The sequence below is a fragment of the Scardinius erythrophthalmus genome (assembly GCF_964197995.2).
Source record: "Scardinius erythrophthalmus genome assembly, chromosome: 25".
Lineage (NCBI taxonomy): Eukaryota > Metazoa > Chordata > Actinopteri > Cypriniformes > Leuciscidae > Scardinius > Scardinius erythrophthalmus.
The window spans coordinates 26241552-26254658 of NC_138245.1; the positions used below are offsets into that span (position 1 = coordinate 26241552).

Sequence of the window (13107 nt, forward strand, 5' to 3'; positions counted from 1 at the left end):
TTACGTATTTCTAGGGTTTTTTGACAACTTGCGTGACTGAAAACACCCCTCTATTGGACGTTTGAAGCATGTGGCTCACGTCTGGCTGGAAGAAGTTGAGCAGCAGAGAGAGCTTGGAAGGATGCAGGGAAGATGGCGATGAATGTAAAGAACAGAGATGCTTTTTATTCAAGTGCTGACTATTGCAATATCTACAGCTCTCAGCCTGTAAACTATGGAGATTGCAGTCATTATTTCCCCCGGATGACAGGTAGGAAAAGACCATGTTTTGAAAAATGGGTTTCAATGCATTGCGGTATAAGTGATGGTCTGCATCATATTTGCTTTGCACTGCAATGGTTTAAAATCTGAGTGTATTAGGAATCGCTCATTATTTTAAAATAATAGTAAGGTTTGTTAGAAGAAAGGTTTTGACGTCAACATAACCACTGACAGATTGAGAATGGACATCCCTATTTGCATTGCTAAAGGATCATGGCATATCCAATGATAATGGAACACTATGTACATGACTAACATATTTAACATCTCACTGAAATTCTTCAGGTGCACTTTTTGTATTATATGCCCCTCTATTTTCATTATATGATGAGATGCTGCTTAAGCTCTTTATGGATGTTATGTGTTTGCATTAGATAAGTAACATAAATCATGTATGCAAGCTTTTTAAATAGGCTATATTCTTTTACACACAGAGTAGACCAATTATTTATTTATTCCCTATAAACATGAACTTGTGCAGAATGGGTGCAGGTTTATTGCCACACTTGAGATACTTAAATCTGGCTCACAATGATTGTGCTGATATGGAGAGGCATGCAAGAGATCAATTATGATTTTTGGCTCATCACTGGTCAGCTCTAAATGTCCCACTAAGAGTCCACAACGTCACTCTCTGCAGTCCATGTCTTCACAAAACACAAGGTTACTTTTGTGGATTTTATTTAAGAAGACTCCTTGCACTCTGTTCTGTGCAAGTTATAGTTGAAGTGTGGCTCTTATTTCTGGTAAAACACCATACAGTTCTGATCCAAATCCATACGCAAAAATAGAAGGATGAAATGTGTGATGATCTTAATAAACACTGAAAAACTGTATCTTAAGCACAAAGAGCAACCATGCATGTAATGCATTTATTCTGCTCTCAATAATTGATGCTGTCAAAGAACGACTGTACAATGCACAAACAGCTTAGAAGTGTTTTGCAGCGGTGTAGTGTAAAACAACCTGCAGCATCAAGTGATAGTACTGCTTTACCTTCTCATGTGCCCTGCATACCTTGCATTATAGATGCCCAATGAGAACAATCCTCCCTAAATCTAAAAATATTTGATCCCAGTCTTGATGAAAGAGCAGATGCTTGTTCCCGTGCTCCAACTGAACTTTGCATTGCTGCTAAATTAACAGTGGATTTAATTTGAATGGAGAAACCAGGTAGGCTATGTGTCCGTGACCTTGAATAGGGACTGTAGGTTCTACTTAGACCTATTTCTGGGCTTGTGTTCCCTGATGACCAAAAGATATCAGGTTTGTTTTCAGGTCAAAAGGAGAAGAATGTGAAATGGTAAGGCATTGTTAATTTTTGTAACATTGTAAATGATGATCTAATTTTAAGGGATTGTTCACCCAAAAATGAAAATTTTGTTATCATTTACTTACCCTCATGTTGTTCCAAACCTGTATTAGTTTCTTTTTTTCTGTTGAACACAAAGTAAGATATTTTAAAGAATGTCAGCAGACAGTTGATGGTAGCCATTGACTTTCATAGTATTTTTTTTCCTACTATGGAAGTCGATGGCTATCGTCAACTGCAGCATTCTTTAAAATATCATCTTTTGTGTTCAAAAGAAGAAAGAAACTAATACAGGTTTGGAACAACATAATAAGGGTGAGTAAATGATGACAACATTGTCATTTTTCATATCCCTTTAAAGGGGAAGTGTGCAAAAGCTGTGCAGAAATGGGTTGTTCACTGGTAATTCATAACCAGACTTTTGACTGTCAGTGTAGCAAGTTGCAAGCTTTGCAACTCATTCTTGCCAGGAACTGCCTCTTTGACAGGAAAATCTGCATGATCAACATGAAAAGCAACCAATCACAGTTAAAGTCGGCATGCAACGGAAAATTATGGTCATATTTTCTTCCCTAATTAAAGTGAAGTGGCTTTTCAAATGATAAAAAATATATGATATTACTTGATTTTTGGGACCATTGGGAACTGATTGGATCGTACTCGTTAATTGCTAATTGCTGCGATCACATGTGAGTGACAGGTTCTGTAATGTTCCATAAAAAATTAAGAATTGTCTGTTTTGATTTAAATGTGCCATTTAGGCACAGGATTTATCCCAAGTTCCTTATAGCACAACTCACTTGGGAAAAAAAATAACAACAGTTGTTTGAGCGATCTGACTCAAACAATTGTGATAGTTTGGGGGCAGGACTAGCTGTTTGAAACTTGTTTAGAATTTTTTTGTTAAAATAAAAAATGAAAATAGCAGTTCCATTTAAGGATATATACAGTGTGGTATTTAAGATCTCCAAGAAGTGCCTTTCTAATGAATACACCATAAGGCAACCGGAAACAGAACCATTTGGTGCATTCCTATGTCTATTTTGGTCGGCTGAATCATTGTTGTCATGATCCCGTCGGAACTGATACACTGGAAATATCACACAGCCACAAAACAGCTGACTGTCCAACCCCCCACTCGCCCGGCCGGCCTCAGTTCTGCCCAAGCGCCAAACACTTGCTGAGTTCAGGAGGCAGGAGTCAGCCTTCATCACATCTACTGGAAGCCATACTGCAAAGATTCCCTCTTGCTACAGTTACTGTGATGCACAAGACATGGCACTTATATACATCAACTCTATTATTAGAATGGCTCCTTTGTTGCACTAAAAAATGTATGTGGCCTTTACATCGCTATTGTATGTAGCCCAGAAGACTTGTTATGTTATGTTTCATCAGATGTTTCTCCTAGGATTCCAATGTTCCAGCTAATTCCAATAGGAATCTGCACAATCTGAAGTTTAACATTTCCTAATGCAGATTTCCCTCATGTTCAAGTAAGTCACACAAATTTGCTGGCTGCTTGGTTTGAGTGTGACTGCACCTCAAGGATATATTTATAAGATGTACGATATGTCGGCCACCATATTGGAATCGGCCAATATATGTTCATTTTTTGTTCATTTATGTTTCAAAAGTTTGCAGATATATTAAAGTCGATAAATAACGGATTATTTCCTTCAGCTGAGACACTTCAAATTTGCACTGTTCACCATGAGGGTTTTGAATTGCTTGAAATATGATTGGAATCATTTCAAAAAAGGAAAATACAGTCAAGTCTGTCACATCGACTACATAAAGTTATAATAAGAACATCATTATAATTGTATGTTTGGGACATGGATTTTAATAGTGAGACTTTTGTTTTGTAATCAGACTCTCAAAAATTATATAAAATTTTGGATTTCGATTTATCTGCAAATATATCGGTTATCGGCTTTCAAATATAAAGAATTATCGGTTATGGTATCGGCCAAAATTGTATTATCGGTGCATCTGCAATTAAAGAATATAGAGCTACAAAATTAATTTGAGCATTATAGCTCTGCTAATTTGGTTTTGAATGAATTTGATGGATAAATGTTTGAGTTCATGTTGAAATATCTGACTTTTGATTGCAAACTTGGCAAATCTGAGCACAGATCTGAGATCTCTTTCGAAACATTAAAGAAGAAATGTACGTGTCTTTTTCTTAGAAGAAGCAGTTTCCTTAGAAGCAGGAAACAAAAGCATTTTGTGTAACAAATTGAGATATTATGAAGATCTCTTAAAAAAGTTTTTTGGGGCATCTATGGTTCCATGAAGAACCTTTCAAATCCATGGAACGTTTCCATTGCACAAAAGGTTCTTTAGATTATTAAGTCCGTGTGAACTTTATAATGAAGTTATAACGAAGTTGCGACCAACTTATACTTGAGTATTGTGACATATTTTTAAGTGAAAATGAATATTTAATGAGAAAAAATAGAGTGTAGGGCTTGGCTTTAGCACACCTCCTCACCATCTCTAGCTCACAGCAGACTGACAGATGGAGGGCAGTGGTTAAGGATGTTCTGGAAGTTTCCCGTGCAGATTTTACTCGTACAAGTTGGTCAAGCAAATTCACTGTGCTGACCAACAGAAAACTGTTTTGGTTTGAAAGTGGCTTTAGTGTGAACAGTGCTTCATAACTCTATGCTATTGAAAATTGACCCATTTTTAGCCACATTTAGCTGAAATTTCACTAATGTGACCACACATTAAGAAAGAAAATTGTTCTTTTTAGAACTGTTCACTGAAAGGAACCCAAAATGGTTTGTCTATGGATCTTCAATGGCATTTCATTTCTTAATTTCTCATTTTGACACCTACATTTTGTCTTTTGGCTTTCCAGGTGCAGACCCGGTTCTGAAGCCACCTCTTAGTTTGATGTGTCAGCAGCCACCTCAGCCCTTCCAGGCCATGACCCCGACTCAGAACCTCAGACCTCCACCTGTGATGATGTCGCCGGACCCCTTGCAATTCCCGCACTGCACTCCTCTAGCCGTAAAGCCGTCCCCTCACCTCCAGATGCCGCCCAACCCCCCCATCCCAGCGCCTCCTGTCCTCAGTCCAAAGCCCCCTGAGGAAGATGGTCAGGCGGTGGCCGCTGACCAGGAAGCCACTCTGGAAGAGCTTTGCAAGCCTTTGTACTGTAAGCTTTGTAACGTCACTCTCAACTCTGCCCAACAGGCTCAGGCACATTATCAGGTAATCTAACTCATGTTGCGGCCCACGAGGTATGAAAAGAAGATAAGAGAATAGTAAATGAATTCACATTCTGTGTGTATATCAGCAAAGTGCTTTTGGCTTGCACAATATCTAACAACACCTAAATGATGGTTAGCCTTGATTTTTACTTTCAGTTTTTCTTTCAGTGAGATGTTTTTCTTGAGATCCTGATGACTGGTTGATGAAGCATGTAAACCGTCCTTTATTTTGCCTACAGGGGAAAAACCACAGTAAGAAGCTGCGCAATTTTTATGCTGGTAGCCAGCAGCCACCTCCCATTCGAATACTAGAGGTAGTAGAGCCTGTTTCCCAGCAACCCTCAGCCACTCCACCCACAGATTCTGCAAATGTGACTTCCAACCAGGTGCTTATGACTCTTAACTGGTGCATTTTTGTCCAAACAAGTGTGTTTTTCCAGGCTGTCTTGGAATAAGGCTGGACGATATATATAATTTTTTTACAATTTATTTGCAATGATATTGGTAGCTATGTAAAACAAAGCAACATTTGTGAATGCGTGTCAATTGACTAGCTTTGCGACACTTCCTTGTCTGGCGAGAGCATTTAAATGTTTCATTTATGTGCCTCTAGCAAACTTTTGGAGTGCACGACTGGGCTGGACTAAATTTGGGAGCAGCCTGGAAATCTCTAAATGGGGGTGAGAATTCCAAAATGGGGTGTGGCTTCCTCCCATTGACAAACAGACACATGGCATGCATGCGTGATTCATCACAAATTCCGCCCCGCAACCGAATCTAAAGAATTCATTGGTCATGTCAAGGCTCACGGGAGATTCCTGTTTTTATCTCGATGAGGGAGTGGGGACCCAGAGCTTCAAATTTGGGGGGATGAGAGGTCCTCTCTGCCCCATCCGAACACCACGAGCCACAAGCTCTTGTACCCTCACGGAGCTGTCGCCCCCCAAAGATGTGTATTTGTGTAAGATATGTATTTATTTATATAGGCATATGTATTTAAATTGCATGTTTTATAACTTTAACACGTCTAAATTTAATGTAAGATCAATTTATCTTTCAACAATTAATTTACAAACTTTTATATTGAAATGTAATTTGGAGGAAGCGAAAGTGTTTAAGTGTGGAGACTCCACCCCTTTTTGGAGGTACCGCCCACTTTTGGAGTTCACGCCCCATTTTGGAGTTCTCCGGACTGCAGCTATATCTTCTTGAAATTTGGGCCGGAACTACCTGTTTGTCTGTCAAATGGCAGCAAGGGGGATATTTCGGAACTTTCTGAATTGTTTTTGTTGTTTGATGTAGTTGCATCACTGACATTAGCACCACCAGTTAGTAAATTCAATAATTTTCATGAAATTCAAACTGTCCATTTTAATGAATTGATTCAGTAATTACAGTAGTAAATACTGTTAAATATTACAATTTAAAATGACTGTTTTCTATTTGAATATATTTTAAAATGTAATTTATTCCTATGATGGCAAAGCTGAATTCTCAGCATCATTACTCCAGTCTTCAGTGTCACATGATCCTTCATAAATCATTCTAATATTCTGATTTGGTGCTCAAAAAAACCTTTCTTATTATTATAAATGTTGAAAACAGTTGTGCTGCTTAATGTTTTTGTGGAAACCGTGATACTTGGATTTTAAATGGAAACCTTTTGTAACATTAATGACTTTTGATCAATTTAATTGTCCTTGCTGGATAAAATTATTAATTTCTTTAAAAAAAAAATCGTATTGATCCCAAACTTTTCGACGATATATTGAATATCATCAAAAAGCTGAAAAAAATCAAGAAATATTTTTCACGCTTTATCGTCCAGCCCTATCTGGGAGTATCTTTAAGTGCGGTTTGATCATGCGGTGTCACTCTGCAAGCATCCATTCACTAAGCCCATCGTGATAGTAATCAGAGACGTCCCTGTGGACGCACACCTTTCGTCGCTCCACTCTTTCTAAAAGCTCTACTGTCATTGTCCCATCTGCAGCCACTTTCTAAGGGCACTAGCAGAGTCATACTGGCCACGGAAAACGACTACTGCAAGCTGTGTGACGCTTCCTTCAGCTCCCCCGCTGTGGCCCAGGCGCACTATCAGGGCAAAAACCACGCCAAAAGACTGCGTCTGGCTGAAGCGCAGCAGAACGCCACGTCCTCGTGAGTCTGTCACACCCACGCGCTCAAAGATAAAACAACCCTTAAACACGGAAAATCCTTCCATATTTGTGGGAGGTGTGAAACATTTTTCTATTTAGACATCAGTTATACAGTTTGTCCTGCAAGATTAGACTCTGAGAGGGGATGTCAGATGCAAAACGACAGGGTCATCATGGCCCCTTTTGTTGTTCCAATTGAGAGGGGTTTATGGGTAGTTGACATGAAAGTTGAAATATATCTAGGATATATATCTTCATACACCCATAAGAGTCTTGATGAAAAGAAAATCCATGTATGTACACATTATGCATCAACTAGTAGGATATTTTGCATAATGTTTTTTTCTGGTAGCTTTATCTTAAGGCTGTTTTTGCATTGATAAGTGGGGCACTCATTTAAATGCCACTGTGGCCAAAGTTGGGCCGTCCTGATAACAAACCCAGGAAGATACATCCTGTTGCACTCCAAACGTCTTATTCTATCTGAGCAAACACGTCTATGACTAGTTAAGCTAGGTTTGAATCCTGTTATTCAAAACAAAACAAATTCGCTTAATTAGTGATACAAGTAAAAAAGCAGCAATTGTACCAGTAGGGCAAGGTGAAAATTCAGGATATATTCACTTCAAAGTGATTTCGCTGATTATATACAATTTATTCTTGGATATCTTATAGATTTAAAATATTTTTATATTATTTTTATTTGAGTGAGTCATTAAAATGAATATTATTTGAATTTCACGATCCGCTCTTGACTTGTTACTTGCTAATATGAGAGTGTTTAATATCGTCTCTGATTTCAATTTCTGTAGCAAAAATGCTGCTAGAGTTAGTAATGCTGCTGTCCCTTTGAATGAACTGATTCAAAACTATGATTAATCCACAAAAAATGTCTTTGTGTAGCATTTTCAATGTATTAAAGTGTTTTTGTAAATATCTTGCAGGTAAATATTGTTATTTTGAATTCCTTCAATACTGTTACATTGTATTTTTTTCCAGAGACTTGTCCGACAGTCAGAGACGGCCCCGGAAAGAAGGGTACGAGTACAGATTAATGAAGAACCGCAGGGCTCATATCAACACTGCCATGCCAGGTATTGCCTACACAGATTTACCTCAACAAATAGTTTAGGAGAGACAGATTTTTGTCATCATGTGATCTGTCCTGTGGGTTCGGTTTTCTGCTCAGTGGTCCAAGCTGTGGTGCAAAACCTCCATTTGTGATCAGAGCTTTGGCAGCAGAGAGCTTGGCAGCTGCGCGTGTTAGTTTGCCAGCCTGTGCTAATGTAGCGCAATGCGCTAGTCTCGCTAAATGCAGGCCGAATGCCAATGCTTTGGTCTATGTAAGCCGATACTCCACCCCACGTCAACCCGGGCTCACGAACGTCACCCACACGGTGGCAGATCTCAATCACACACATGCCCCCATTGCCCCGTGGTCCTGTCCTCACACACACACGCACAAAAACACACGGCATAGCATTCATTTTCCCCACTAGCCAGGTTAAAGCAGTTAGCTTTTTCATATGATTTAATTCTTCTTACTTAAATTCAAATTCTACAATTTGCATCCTGTTTACCTCGATTTCAATTTAATGCAAATTCAGGGATTTAAAAAGCATTCTCAGTTCAAATCTGAATGGCACACAGCTGAGCATGCATGCATTAAATATGGTGTTTTCTATTTTATTCTATATTTAAGTATTAAATGTAATGGCAAAACTGAATTTTCAGCATCATTACTCCAGTCTTCAGTGTCACGTGATCTTTCAGAAATCGCTCTAATATGTTAAAACAGTTGTGCAGCTTAATATTTTTGTGGAAACCGTGATACATTGTTTAGGATTCTTTGATCAATAGCATATAGCAATAGAGTAAGAACAGCATTTATTTGAATGTCTTTACTGTCACTTTTGATCAATTTAATGCATTTCATCTGTATAAAGATATGTAAGATAGGTAGTATAAACATGAAAATTTGGCTTTGCATTCCAGGTGATGTAGTTCATCATCTTATACTGTAGATCTGCTTATTCATGTAGCCATTTATTTGATGCTTCGTTTATTTACATGACCTGACATGTTTCCTGCGCTGTTTCAGGCCCTTATTACAACCCACGGCCGAGGCAGCGAATCCCACGAGACCTTGCGATGTGCGTCACACCCAGCGGGCAGTTCTACTGCTCAATGTGTAACTCGGGTGCCAGCGAGGAAGCCGAGTTTCGTCTTCACCTGGAGAGCAAGCAGCACAAAAGCCGAGTGTCCGAGCAACGCTACCGCAGTGAGATGGAGAATCTGGGATACACTTAAGAGGCATCCGTCGAGTGATTCCCAGATCCTGAGGAAATAATCTCGCAATTCTTCAAGTAGCCACTGCTGTTTTAAAATGGAATATGGCTTTTTTATATATATATATATATATATACTGTATATATATATATGCTTTGTTATCCTAGACGCAATTTATGAGCTTAAATTCGCACACACTGCAAAGAAAAAGTTTCTTTTGTGCCAGACTGAGAAGACCACAATAAATGGATTTATTTAATAAGGGATAGCTAAAGTTTGAAATGCTCATAAGCACAGATCTAGGATCAACTGGTAAATAATTATTATTTCTAATTTGCATGAAAGTAGTAAATTCTTATCCTAGATCACCTTATGAGCAAGTACACAAATACAGTGTTAGTGTATACTGCATTGTTGTGGATTAGATGCTCTTAATATGGACTTGTGTATATGTCTATCATTTTTTTATTATAATTTATTTACTTCTAATTACTAAAATGACCTCTAACATGCTTTGGAGAGGTAATACATGTAAAAAAAAACATGTTTTTTTTTTCTCAGCTAATTTTGCGTGCAATTGATTCCTCACTAAGGGTCAAATCTAGCAGTTTCCTAAACAAACAGAAGTGGCAATCCTACTCACTTTGAGCCGTAGATTCACTGTGTTTCTTCAGGAGCTACAGAACACACACGTTCAGTTTAAAGACTGCATTACCAGGAGAATCCACAGTGCGGGTCTCCGGCGTGCCTGCTGAATGTACTGTGAAAGCGATGACAATAGATCTACCCCCGTCTGGCTTTGCACACGTTTACTAGATGTAGTGGGAGATTTTCAGTCTGATAGACATCATTTGGTCTGTTTTAGGGGTGTATATCTGATGTTGTTAACTAGCTTGCTTCAGTTTGAAATTATTTGGGTGATTGTTGTTTATTTTCATCTTGGATTATCCCCAAGGAATCTCACCCTACACTAAAGGGAGAAATGGAAAACATGGCTATTTTTAATAAGGACTGTGCCCCCCCATGCCTCTACCTCACAACCCTCTGACTTGGTTGTTTTCAAGTTGGCCTACCAAAGCTTATCTGAGAAAAATAATCATTGAACCCCTTAGCTTTATATCAGTATAAACTATAAATTTGAAAATTTTGCCTACAATATTTACTGACATGGGAGAAGTAGGAGCCATTAAAGTCACCATGAAATGGAAGTAGCGATAGTCTTTTCTTCCTTATTGTGACATATATCCAAGTGAAACGGCTTCTCGAACAAGAACAAATCTAGTGCGGAACGTGATTTTGTCCATTGGGAATTGATTGGATGGTTGTGGTTTGCTATTGGTCGATCTCATGTGAGTGACAGGTTGCCCCGCCCTTATTTAGATTAAAGATTTCAAGGGAACATGAATTTAAAAAAAAATAATGATGTGCACAGATAAATCATTTATATTAAATACTGCAATATTCCACAAAAAAATGAAGAATGGTCAATTTAGATTTTACATGCTTCAAGTGTTTTGTTCATGGATGCATGGTTTTATGCATAAACATTCCTTGTCCCCTATTTTATCACTTAAATTGCTATACATATTTTATCAACGACATTTACAATATTATAAACAGAAGTAGTGACCCAGTTTTACCTTTGCTGTCTGTTTTGTTACTCCTTAAATAAGCTATTTAATTGTCCATTGTCACAAAACGTCTGCGATTGTAATACTTCTCTGATTTAGTATTAGTTCTGCATGAAATTATTGCTGCTTTGTACATATTAAGAGGACGACTGCACTGCAAGAAATGGACTGTTTCAGAACTAAATTGCACTTGCTAAGGAATGGAAAAGACTATTGTGTGTAGTTCATGACATGCTATATATTATTACGCTGACATCTACGTTCATTCAAATCAAATGTTTACAGTGGGAATCATCACAGGGGACTTATGGGAGAGCTTGTCGGACTAATGGACTCAGTGGAGCCGTGAAGACATCTTAAATGTGCCTCGGAGTATAAAGCCTACTCGACTGTGATGTTGAACATTTCATGTTGTTCTGCTTTGAATATGTTTCCAGTAGGAGGAACTTACAGTCCTGCATACCGAAAAAGCTCTTTTTATATACAGTAAATGTGGTGATTTGTTTCTTATGTATATATTGATATAAGATCACTTTGCATTTTAAACATGTTAAATGCTAATTGAACATGTTCATAATGCAGAATAATCCATAATATGCACCACTGATCATCAATTTGATGGTACAAATGCCTTGCAGTGGATAAACACAGCAGAAAGGCCACAGGAAATGGTTAGAGAGAGGGAATGGGATCGGAACATGTTGCGAGTCGGACTAGAACCTGCATTATCCACATGAGCACTAGAGCTGTACAACTGTGCTGGTGTTCTCTACTGGCCGTCATTGTATTTTCTCCCGGAGATTCACCAGAGGAAAGCCATATCCTGTTTTGTGTTTTGCGGTCAGGAAGTTGTGACCCTGGAAACAGAGCTTCCCAGAGGACGCCAGCAGGGACACTATGGAGAATCCCAACAGTCTATTCCCTTCAAGCCAATCACCATTTATTCTAATACCTCTGTTTTAATTTACACGTTTTTTTGTTGTTGTTGTTTATATTGAGTCATATTAATGTTTTCTAAAGGACTAGCAGACACATTTTATTTTGAGGAGCATCAAAATAAAATCTAGCTGTAGTGCCTTTTGAAGGCATCTTCTTATAATGGTTGCCTTTTCATGTCCATAACCGGCCTGAGTGCAATACAGATGATGTGATGATATTTATCTAACCTTTTCCTTTTTTCCCTCGAGGTGTTTTAAACAGTGGTTCAATGTCTTGAATGTACAGTACAGATAAAAGAACATTTTAACTTTATTGTAATGAGTTCTGGAACTCTCATTTTGAACGCAATATAATGTATTATTAAAATATTTAATTAAAAAACTTCTTTCAGTAATTTGTCAGAATACTTTGTGTGTTTGTTTATACTCTGTGTTCTTCTCTTTTTCTTGTGGAAATTTGCCGGTCCGTGAAACTGTTTTTTTTATATTAGATATTCCAAGGCACTGTGTTAATATTGATATCAGTTCCGATAAATGGCATCAAAACAAAAATGAAAATAAATGTGCAATACTTGGCAAAAAAAATTAGGATTAAAGCATCTTCCAATGATTTACATTGCCAGAATGTTCAGCATGAATCCAACCGACAATAATGTCATGATAATATTTGCATTCTAATTACAATTGGTCTCCTTTACTATAACTATTTGCATACAGGATTGTGATTTGCATCTCCCCCCCACCCCCAACTTAAAAAGACAGTGTGGCATTTCGTTTATGCAGAACTAAAGCCATAAAACCTCACCTTATGAATAATTGGTGAACATCAAACGTTATTAAGCACTCTGTTGTTTGCTCACTCCACCCATAAGTCTGTGCATTGCTGTCAAAATGAGTGGGAAATGAGTGGGATGCATTGTACAGGGCCAAGTCAACTGACAAACTTGTGTCCTGTTTTTTATGGACTGCATGGCTCAGGCCCTGCGGGAGAAATGACAGCTGGAACAGGGAACAGTAAGGCTGGGAATTCCACTGGCATCATCTGAGATTAACAGATGTGCTGCATGGGCTTTGATTCTAATGAAAGTGTTTGTTTTTCTTCAGGATCACTGTTGTCAGTTCTTTCACAACAGTTAAAGAGTTTTACATTAAAATTATTTCTATTCAAACTTAAAGGAACACTCCACCGTTTTTTTAAATAGGGCTTATTCACCTTCTTTCCTACATTTAGATAGGTGGGCAAATGCATTTTTGTCTCAGTGCATGCATTGTTTTAGTTTGACAGGGTCG

The 13107-nt window shown here is 38.1% G+C and overlaps 1 protein-coding gene across 2 annotated transcripts; it reads left to right on the top strand.

Annotated features, from left to right (window-relative positions):
- Window positions 1-121: 121 nt before the first annotated feature.
- zmat3 (zinc finger, matrin-type 3) lies at window positions 122-9358 on the top strand. 2 transcript variants are annotated; one of them, XM_081358661.1, is made up of 7 exons: window positions 239-250; window positions 2985-3069; window positions 4446-4801; window positions 5040-5186; window positions 6794-6960; window positions 7959-8053; window positions 9061-9358. In XM_081358661.1, the coding sequence occupies exons 3-7, from the start codon at window positions 4481-4483 to the stop codon at window positions 9267-9269; spliced, it is 939 nt and encodes a 312-aa protein (XP_081214787.1). In that variant the 5' UTR covers window positions 239-250; window positions 2985-3069; window positions 4446-4480; the 3' UTR covers window positions 9270-9358. The 2 variants fall into 2 exon arrangements, with proteins under 2 accessions (XP_081214786.1, XP_081214787.1); XM_081358660.1 differs by lacking the exon at window positions 2985-3069 and having other exon boundaries at window positions 122-250.
- Window positions 9359-13107: the final 3749 nt, after the last annotated feature.